The sequence below is a fragment of the Equus quagga genome, chromosome 7, assembly GCF_021613505.1.
Source record: "Equus quagga isolate Etosha38 chromosome 7, UCLA_HA_Equagga_1.0, whole genome shotgun sequence".
Taxonomy (NCBI): domain Eukaryota; kingdom Metazoa; phylum Chordata; class Mammalia; order Perissodactyla; family Equidae; genus Equus; species Equus quagga.
Window position 1 is genome coordinate 821,239 of NC_060273.1, and position 10,223 is coordinate 831,461.

The 10,223-nt window shown below is 59.0% G+C and overlaps 1 protein-coding gene across 4 annotated transcripts in view; it reads right to left on the bottom strand.

Annotated features, from left to right (window-relative positions):
- LMF1 (lipase maturation factor 1) overlaps window positions 1–10,223 on the bottom strand; it is a 96,757-nt gene that overhangs the window by 21,395 nt on the left and 65,139 nt on the right. For all 4 annotated transcript variants that reach the window (XR_006889331.1, XR_006889330.1, XM_046666047.1 and 1 more), the window contains exon 5: window positions 8,999–9,064. Coding sequence is in view for 2 of the 4 variants with exons in the window: in XM_046666047.1 (XP_046522003.1) it covers window positions 8,999–9,064 (66 nt within the window). In the remaining 2 variants the exon portion in view is untranslated. The remainder of the gene's footprint in view (window positions 1–8,998; window positions 9,065–10,223) is intronic.

Consider the following 10,223-nt stretch of genomic DNA (forward strand, 5'->3'; position numbering starts at 1 on the left):
AAAGCTGACAGGATTCATCCCCAGAAAACTGGCATGTGAAAAATGGTAAGAAACGTGGTCATGGGGGATCAGGGCTGCAGGCAGGGGAGAGGCGGGAGAGGCACGCGGCGGGATAGACACACGGGCCCTTTCCAATCCAGTGAGATGCCTGTGGAGGTCAATGGTGTGTAAACACAGTAACAATGATGTGGTGTGAGGCTGATGTAAGCGGGCGGTGACACGCCAGCAAGGGCCGGGGCGGTCCAGTCCTGCCACCTGCTACAAAACCTACAGTGATCCCTTAAGAGTGAGCTCGATGGACAGAGACCTACCCTGCAGACCCCAAACAACCTCAAAAATAAAACCACAGAGTTGCAGCTAACAAGCCAAGACAGGAAACTAAAAGAGTCATAAAAATATTCAACTAACCCAAAAGCAGCAGAAAAAGATGAAAAAAGGAACAAAGAGCAGATGGGAGGAATGAAGACAAATGGCAAGATGACGGACTACAACCACCTCCAAGTCACATCCAATGCAAATGACCCAAATACACAATTAACAGTAGGATCTGTCGGGTTGGATAAAAATCAAGACCCGGCTGCACGCTGCCTGTAAGAGACACTTCAAATGTGAAGACACACGTAGGGGAGAGTGAATGCGGGGAGAAACACATGCTCTGCAAACGCTAGTCGAAAGAGTGCTGGAGTGACCACATTAACACCAGACAGAGCAGACGTGGAGCAAACAGCCTCATCAGGAAGAAAAGGACACTTGGCAATGCCAACGGGGTCCGTTCCTCAGGAGGTCATCACACTCAAACACTTACACACCTAATAACAGAGCTTCAAAATACCCAAAGCAAAAATGGATACGCAAGTAGATATAGACAAATCCACAATTCTAGTCAGAGATTTCCACCCCCCTCAATGCCTGATAGGACAAACAGACAGAAAATAAGTAAGGACGCAGAAGACGTGAAAACACCATCGACCAACTTGACAACGAACATTTGTGGGACACAGAACACACATTCCTTTTTAGGCTTAAACAGAACATTCATGAAGATACACCATATTCTGGGCCACAAAACAAGTTTGAATAAATTTTAAAAGATTCAAGCCACATAAAGTCTATTCTCTGACAGTAAAGGAATTAAATTAGAAATCAGTAACAGAAAGATAGCTGGAAAATTCCCATACGTTTGGGAAGTCAGTCACACGCTCTAACTAGCTTTCGTGGAGTTTACCTTCCAGTGTATGTTATGTCACTAGTTCTCACGACAACCCTGGGTTGTTATCCATTTAAAGTTGGGAAAACAGACCGTGAACAGTCAGGTAACTGGCTCAGGGTCACACAAGCCAGGAACGGGTGCCTGAGAGCAGCAGCGCAGGTCTGTGTAAAGAGCAGGGAGTCACACGGACCCAGGGTCAAGTTCAGGGGCTACCATCTGGAGCTCTGTGCCAGACAGCACTGACCATCGCGGACCCTCAGGCCGCAGCCCCACCCTCCAGGGGCCTGGCTTTGGTTTGGTGGGGCTCCCCATCTGGCTGATCCCAGGGCGCGTGCCCCACCAAAATCACCCTGCGGTTGGTCACCCAGCCAGGCCGTGTCCCCTGTGGGCCCTGACATTCCCCAGGCCCAGCATGGACCTGCCCTCCAGTCACAGCGCACACGAAACATTTCCTTTACAAATCAATAAAACTGCCCATGGAGCAAGCAGATGAGCCACGGCTGCAGCCTCCTGGAGGCAGCCGTCACAGCTTCTGTCGCACCAACCTTGACTCAAATTGCTTCCAGATTAGTGGGCCCCGTCTCTGAGGGCATTCACTGACCCCCATCCAATTACAGTGCAGAACAGCTGGTAGCCCATGTCCCCAGGTTGCAATTAACAGTGGGACCCACTGGCCCGAGACACAGCAGAAGCCTCCCGTGCAGGGGCCGGCCTGGAACTTGAGAAGAAGAAGGTTAGGCCGTGCCTGTGTGTGGGTCAGCGGGGCACTAGCTGTGCCCACAGCGCAGGGCCGTGAAACACGTGGTCGCAGGCAGGTGGGCCGGGCCAGCTGGCGCTCACATGCGGACTGCTGCAGCTCGCCCAGAGGGTCAGGACACAACGCCCAGTCCCGGGGGGAGCCTGGGAGTCGGGGGTTGGCCGGGAGGGGCTGGAGGCCCCATTGGCTCTGCCATCCTGGGCAGCAGGGCCTGTCCCTGGGCCTCCACCCACCTTGGTCACCCCCACAAGCACCGTGGCATGGCTGCTGAGGTCACTGGCACCTGGGAAGGAGGACCTGGCCAGAGCCCTGGGGTCAGCGTCTGAGAATGCCCACTGGCAGGCAGGGCCAGCTGCAGCTGGGGAGCGACGACCTGCAGTGCTTGGTGCATGAGGTGGATGCTTCCAGAACCTGCAGAGGTGGCCTTGAGCCACGTGCCTAAAACTGCCTCTGCCTGTGGGGCGCCATGGAGCCTACCAACCTTGCAGACTTGGGCACTCCTGGTTCGGGGGTCAGTCAAACCCCAGGGCACACCGCCTGCCCCAGGACAGCCCCTGTGCGTCTGTCTCAAGTAACTGGGGTGGCCTGAGCAGCTCTCCACCTCAGCCCTGCCGCTTGGCTGCTCCCAGCAGGGACGGCCCCTGGTCCTGACCGGCAGGCAGGATGGGGTTCTGGAAGTCAGGACAGGAGCCGTGTCTCCTGCGGGGACAGCTCTGCTTCTCCGCCGTGTAAGCATGTCCCTACAGACAAACCCAAGCTGGGCCAGGCCTCCAGGAGCCTCCCCTGTGGTTCCCGGTGGGGCTCCTGCTGGCTGCACACGGAGCAGGGGACCTGCCCACCCGCCAGCCCCGGGCCCCCCCAGGCCTCAGAAGGCTGGGGAAAGAGGGGCTGTTTCATACCGTGGAACCGGAAGGCAGTGTTAAATTTCCCCAAATCTCCAGCAACAATTAAATTCAACCCCTAAAAAGCAGGTATATAAATGCAATATTTGTGGTTGATTCACTTGGGATCCAGCTGAGGGTGTTTCCTTTTGGACCAAAACCACCTAGGGGGCTCCCTCCTGGTGACAACTGGCTTCTTAAAACCGAAGTGGAGGGGCTGGCCATGTGGCCTGGTGGTTAAGTTTGGCATACTCCACTTCGGTGGCCAAGGTTCAGATGCCAGGTACGGACCTACACTGCTTGTCAGTGGCCATGCTGTGGTGGCGTCCCACATACAAAATAGAGGAATATTGGCACATATGTTAGCTCAGGGCAAATCTTCCTCAGCAAAAAAAGAAAAAAGAGAAAGAAAAAGAAACGTCAAAGTGGAGACAGATGACAAGCCCGGAACATTCCAAGGCAAAGCGGCTCACCAGCTAGTGCTGACATCCCTGCTGCTAAAGGAAGGCATTCTGAAACCAGCAATTTCATATATGCAACTCACATGTTAGGAAGAACGAGACGGTATCGCCCCGACATGTAGGGATGACAGACGGGGCAGACGTGGAAACTGGGGGTGTGAGCTTGTCGTCGCTCTGGTCACTCCCAGTCACCATGTGCTGTCCTGTGCGGGCGCCAGGCGCACTCCTGCGGATGTGGCTGAGGACGTGTTGCTGGCTTCGTCCCATCTCTCCCAGGCCAGCCCGGCTTGCACCTGTGACATGAGGTCAGAAAGGCTGAGCAAGAGCTGCCTGGAGGGCACACAGGATGCACATGTCCTTGCCGTGACCCCAGGTCTGTGCGGGATGACCTGGGGTGTGGCTGCAGGTTTGTTACATATCTGTCTACTCTGGAATTTTCCACAGTGAGAAATAAAATTGCAACAGCAGGAAACCAGGTTTCAGCAGAAACATGCAGTCAAATCTTGGGCTACAGCTCATTCCTGCCTGCAAAGCACTGTGCCCTGAGCCTGAGCAGGGCTGGACACTGTGCCTGAGCCTGAGCAGGGCTGGACACTGTGCCTGAGCAGGGCCGGACGCTGAGCCCAAGCAGGGCTGGACAAGGCCACCAGGACAGCCCAGCACATGACATGCCCCTCAGGCTCGGGGTCTCCATGCGTCCTGTGCCTTGTGGCTCTGTAAGAGCCCACTGTCCCCTGGTGCTGGGACGCACACCCACAAGCAGTAAAGGGCACGTGTGTGGGTGGGGATGGGTGTGCGAGCTGGGAGGGGTGGAGGTGCCACCCGTTCACCAGCCTCCTGCACTTCCCACAGTGGCAGAAGAGCAAGTCCAGACGTTGTGCTCTCAGGGCAGCTGCGAGAAAACAGCTGACCAGGGACAGCCCGGAGGAGCAGGCCCCGGTGCACCAACCCACTGGCGACGTGTTCACACCGCCTTGTCCAGGTGTCACCACTCAGCGGAAGACGCGCGATGATTGGGTGGCCCTAGGCCGTGAAGGGCGCGGACTCTGGGACCTCTCTGACCATGGCCGCTAACTTTTAGGGAAGAGAATCCACGGAGGAAAAGCTGGAACGAATGGCAATCGCGTGTCCCGCGGCTCCTCATTCTGGCTTTTTGTCAACAATCGGTTCACACTCTGGTTCAAAGGGCAAGCTTAGTGCTTTGCCGATGAGGAAGCTCAAAACAAGAAATGATTTGCCCAGGTTTGTCTGTTGAACGGGGGCTGGGGAACCTGCCCTGGAAGCCAGGTCTCCTGCCGTGAACGTCCTCCCGCTGTCACAGGTGCCCCTTTGACGAGCTGCAGCAGCACGAGGTCTGCAGGCGTCCTGGGAGAGCCCTCTGCGTGCACTGTCGCGTGGTGGCCCTCAGGGGTCCATGTCCTGCCAGCGGTGCACAACGCTGCCTGCCGAACTCTCAGAAGGGCAGTTGGCTGGAGGGGGTGAATGGGGGGGCCTCGGGGTTCGTTGATTCCCCTCATCTGTGATCTGCTGGATCCCTGAAGATGTCTGCCCAAACCTGCCGGCTCCAGATCTGTGCAATCTCCGACTTGCAATCCACTTGCCTGGAGTTTCCCCGAGCACCGGTCGTCCATGGAAACACAGACAAGTGGGCAGACCGTGGCCATCGCCACCGCGGGGAGCTGAGCTGCGAGTGCTGCAGAGGCTCTGCGCATGCGTGCGCCCTCGAACCATTGCTCTGGACTAAAGGGAAATGGGTCCAATTTGAGGGGTGACATGTGACCTCTCCCAGCCTCCTCGTAGGGAGGCACCTCGCAGGCCAGGTGACTGGAATCTGGCCTCCCCCTGACAGCACTGGGCATCCAGATGCGCAGGGCACAGCACTTCCACCGTAGCCAGCAGTCCCCGGAGGGTGGGAGCAGGGACACCGTGCCTGGACAGAAGACCTCGTGGTCACATCTGCGTGGGGGCACCCGTCAGCAAATGCCACGGGTGACACGAGGTCTGTGGCACAGCCAGTGAGGACGGCAGAGAGCGCTGAAGGGAGGCCGCTGCGCCCCGCCCCTCCTCCCGCTGACTGGCTCTGAGATCGGAGCACTGAGCTGACTGCGTCCCCTCCCGCAGGCCCCAGGCTGAGGGGCTCGTGAAGACGGCCCCTCTCAGGCTGTCTGCCTGGCTCGTGGAAGGACGAGCAGCGTCCAGGGACGGGCAGCACAGACTGCCTGCCGAGGGGCACACAGCACCCGCCGTGAGCTGAGCAGGATGGCTGCAGCCAGGGGCCGTCTCCCACCCTGATGCATCTGAAGATGCGTCCTGGACGGGAGGTGAGAGGCCTCTGGACCCCAGAGCACGAGGAAGGACCTTCTCCAGGAGACGCCGGTGGAAGCTGCCCTCATAGTCAGGCTGCGGCCCGGTCAGAGGAGAAGAGCGACGAGGACTGTGCTGCTCCCTGACCCCCGGGGTGAGCGCTGTATGGGGACCACCTTGCGTGCCCCTGCGACCTGAGAGGCAGGAGGCACGCATGGTGGCGAGGGCATGTGCACGCAGCGGCCCGCGGCGCCTGCTCCCGGCCCCCCACTCCCATGTCAGGCTCTGATGGATCCTGGAGGCGCCCTGGACGTCAGCAGTTCCCATCTCAGGCAAGAAACTCTCGCTTACAACTGCATCAAGGCAACACAAAGGCCTCCTTTATGTGCTGTGAGGCTGTGGGACTTTGCCAATAATAGGAGTGGAAAGTGATTTATGTCCCTGGGTTAGAGGGCAGCTCTGCCTCTAGGGCTCTGGGGCAAAACCACTGCATAAACCTGTATTAACTCCTCTGTGCACCCCTGGGGGGGACAGGAAAGGAAGGGGTCACCTGAGGATGGCGCCACCTCGGGCACAGACCCAGCCCCGGAGGACCACCAACAGCCGTGGGCAGCGGCCCAGTGAGGCCAAGAGACGTTCGATTGCTCAGCGACCGAGTGCATCGCTGAGTGACAGGTCCAATACAGAAGAATTTTAAGTATAAACTTGTGTAATCAAGGTATCCAAAGTTGAGAAATGCAGATTCTGATGGATCTGTACAGAACACGAGGCCCACACGGGAACGCGGGCCTGCCGCTGAGAGCCCCTCTCGCTGTTCCAGCTGGCACGCTAGCTAACTGGCTGAGATGTGAGACTACAAGTGGGCAGGATGCAGCTCTCTCTCCTCCTTCCACTCCGTCTGATGGCTGAGGCACTCCAGCGGCATCTCCTGCGTTCGGCTTCCTGTGTGGCTGGGATCAGAAACAGCCATTCGGGCAGAACCGCTGCCGTGTGGACCAAGGCTGTCAGAGCATTGCTGAGGTGGCGGCTCTGACCTTGACGCACTTGGCGGTGACTGGCTCTGTGTGGCTGCGGTCCGGCCATCCCGAGATCTGCAGTGACCACACCTTGGCCTTTTCTCTTGGCGGGACCAACGGTCTGCACTCAATGACCTCTGCCCCGGGGCTTCTTCTGGTTTGACTGACTGAATTCACCAGCACTTGCCTTTAGTCACGAGGACAGGAAGACAAGCAGTGAGGCCTCTGCTGCCCCGCGGACGGGGGAGGAGCCCTCAGGGGTGTGTGCTCCGGGAGCCGCAGGGCGGTCACGATGCCTCCGCCTGCTCAGCTCGTGCTTCGTGCTGCTGGAAGACCTTGTGTGCAAGCGAAACCAGGCCCTGCTGAGCACTCCGGGTCCAAGCACGAGGACAGGGACGGGGCCCCTACACACGGCACGTCCCGCAGCCTGCGCCCTGTCCAGCTGGAGGACATGAAAAGATCGGGGGCCTCAGGTCTCTCCACACAGTCATGCCATGAGCTGGACGGGCCACAGCACAGGAGGCGGGAGGATGGAGGCGGGAGGCCTCTTCTGCTCGGCCCTCTGCGCACTGGCAGGGCCTGGGGTGGGCAGAGCTCTGTGTCAGCTTCCTCGTCGGCTTGAGCAGGATGGCCACTTGTGCTCTCAGGGTCGGGAGTTTGCTGGGCCGAACTCGCAGGGACCCTGAGTGCCCAGAGAGTGCCAGAGTGCAGTTCCTACGATCCCCTCACGGGGTTAGCAGCCAAGTTCGAGGTGAAACAGAAGCAAGGCCAGAGGGGGAAGGAGGGGCCCAGGAGCCCCTCCCTGCAGCTCCCCTGTAGGCCCTGGCCACTCCAATGCCCCACTGGCTCTGCCACCTTCTCCAGCACGTCCCTCTCGTGAGGTCTCCGCCAGTCGTGCTGTGACAGCAAACGAGGGGCCCTCTCTCTTTCACAGGCCCTGCTGTCATGTTATCTGGAGCCCCTGCTGCCACTGGCCATGGATTGGAGGAGTCCAGGTCACTGAGGACAGGCTCCATGGCCCATGGTCCCTGCCCCCACGGCACAGACAGCACGAGGGGTCCCAGCCCTACTCCCCACGTCCCCAGGTGCCCTCACTCCACCCCAGCTCAGAGAGCGGGCAGTGAAACGAGGTTCCACCGAGGAAAGGCTCCTGCTGCTGGGAAGTCGGTGGTCCCCATGGGGATGGAGAAGCCTGCCCTGGTGAGGACACACCCAGCCCTCTGGGCTCACCCTGCCCCTCTCCACTGGCCAAGACTCCTTCCATCGACCTGAAACAGTCAGGGGCCTCCACGCTGGCCGAGAGCTGCATGCAGGTCACGGGCGTTGGTGCCGTGAGGACGCTGACATGCACCCTTTCACCTGCTCGGACTCCCTTCAGGGCACACGCTCTTCACCCATCGGGATAGTGTCAACCAGGTGGCTGGGGGTCTGGGGGGGGGCCAGGACAGAGCAGAGGGTCCCCCACCCAGCCCTGGTGTGAGAGTGTCAGTGAGCTGCCTCTGACAAGAGCAGATAAAAATCACCTTCCTGTGATCAAGCCATAAGCAATGAGCAGGGAACATGGGAGCACCCTGTCTGACAGGTGGCGCTCCAGGCGCGTCAAAGGCGCTGCCAGCAAGAGCAACGTGGGCCCAAGTGAGCAACGCAGGCGCTGACAGGCACGACTGTGTATGCAGAGTGAGCATTGTCACCAGGAAGATGACTGCTGTCCTGACGCAGGCTCCCTCGGGTCAGCGTGCAGCCCCACCGTGAACACGTGAGCAGGCAATGGAGCAGGAGCAGCTGGGGGGCTCACACCGGGCCTGGGCCTGCGGGGGGGGGGGGTGGACGATCGTGCCCAAAGCCCTGGGCCTGGCCGGGCAGGGGCCATGGGGGGCTGAGCACAGCAGGACTAGCGCTTGCTTCCCGGCGGAGCCGCAACGCATCCGCACCCATGTCCTGTCCCCATGGCCCCTGTCCCCACGGCTGGGGGGCGGGACATGGGGCAGAGCAGAGCCCTGGGGCATGAAGGGCCAGCTCAGACTCTAGGAGGGAGGGTACCGGGCCTGGCATCTGGGCAGGACTGGGGACAGCAGTGGAGGGACGCAGCACCCGTAACGAGAATGAACCACTGGACTCACGACCATGGTGGCCTGATGCCCGATCCTCCAGCCCCAGCAAGCAGGACCCTCTGCGGGCCACCTTGTGACCAAGCCCCCGAGAAAGGAAGCGGGGCGGGGGCGCGGTCTCAAGTGAGCTGAGCTGCAGCCTCCAGGAGGCTGCATCTGCAGTGCAGGTGGCTGGTCTCCCGGATGGGGCGGGGCTGGGCACAGGCGAGCTCAGCTCACGTCTGCATTGCTGCATCACCACACAGCTGTCGCGCTACTCACCTCGTAGTGGAAGTCCATGCAGGTGAGGTCCCGCCAGCACTGGTCCCCCCGGATCTTGATCAGGCCCTGCCAAGGCGAGACAGAGAGGAAGGGACGTGAACCACTGTCCAAGAATGGCATGGGTCCCTCAGGACAGGTACCCTGGCCACCAGGTGGAGGACCCACGCCAAAGGGGCTTTAGGGGACTGACAGATTTCATCTCCCACCTGAAGTGAGGTGAGAGGTAAAAGGTAAGCAAAGCTTCATGAAACATATGCAGGATTCTTGTTGACTAAAAGTTAGCAAACGCACGCTGCAGCCAGCAGGAAACACTGGCTTTCTTTATGAAGTCAGTCCCTTCTGTGCTGTCTTTACAACCGAGGTTCCAGGCTCTGAGCATCGTCCCAGTGATGCAACTGGGAAGCTTTGAAAATAGACCAGTTTGTGAAGCTACACGCCCACTCTTATTGACACTTCCAGACGCCGGGGAGACCTGACTGAGAGGTCGTCTCAGCTGCTGCGATGACAAACACTCGAGCAGCTCAGGCGGGCTGGACGACAACGCCCACCCACCTGCTGGGAGTGGCCACTGCCATTCTGCAGCACATAAGCCCCTGGTGCTCGGGCCTGAGAGTGTCCTGGGAACTGCTTTGTGGCCAGGTCCACCAGGGAAGCGGCTGTGGAGAGTGGGGCTCTGCTGAGCAGCCTGCAGGCGAGCTTCTCGGCACTAGCCAGGCGCCCTGTCACTGTCAGCTCCCCGCAGCCCTGCTGCCGTTTCCAGGACACCGTGCAGTAGCCACAGCATGGCCCGGCGGCAGACGCAGGGAGGACGGCCAGCTCGGTGCCGGTCAGACACAGCCCCACCCCCCTTCTCTTGGGAACTCGCAGCTCCATACAATTCCTTCATAGGTCAGAAACAAACTGTCCCCCCTGCCGGGACTAAAAATGTTGGCTTGAGATACAGAAATTCCGTGCCAATTTCTGTCTCTTATGTAAGAGCTGGATTAGAAGGTGAGAAACTGCACCGACAAAGAAAACAACCATGGAATATGGCTCAGCTTTCTCTTGTGATGGTGGTTTCTGCAGCTACAACTGTTCTGGGCTGAGTTCCATCAGTTTTATCCACCCATCCACCTATCCATTAATCTACTATCCATCCATCCATCCACCCATCCATGCATCCATCCATCTATCTGCCCATCCACCTATCCATTAATGTACTATCCATCCATCCATCCATCCATCC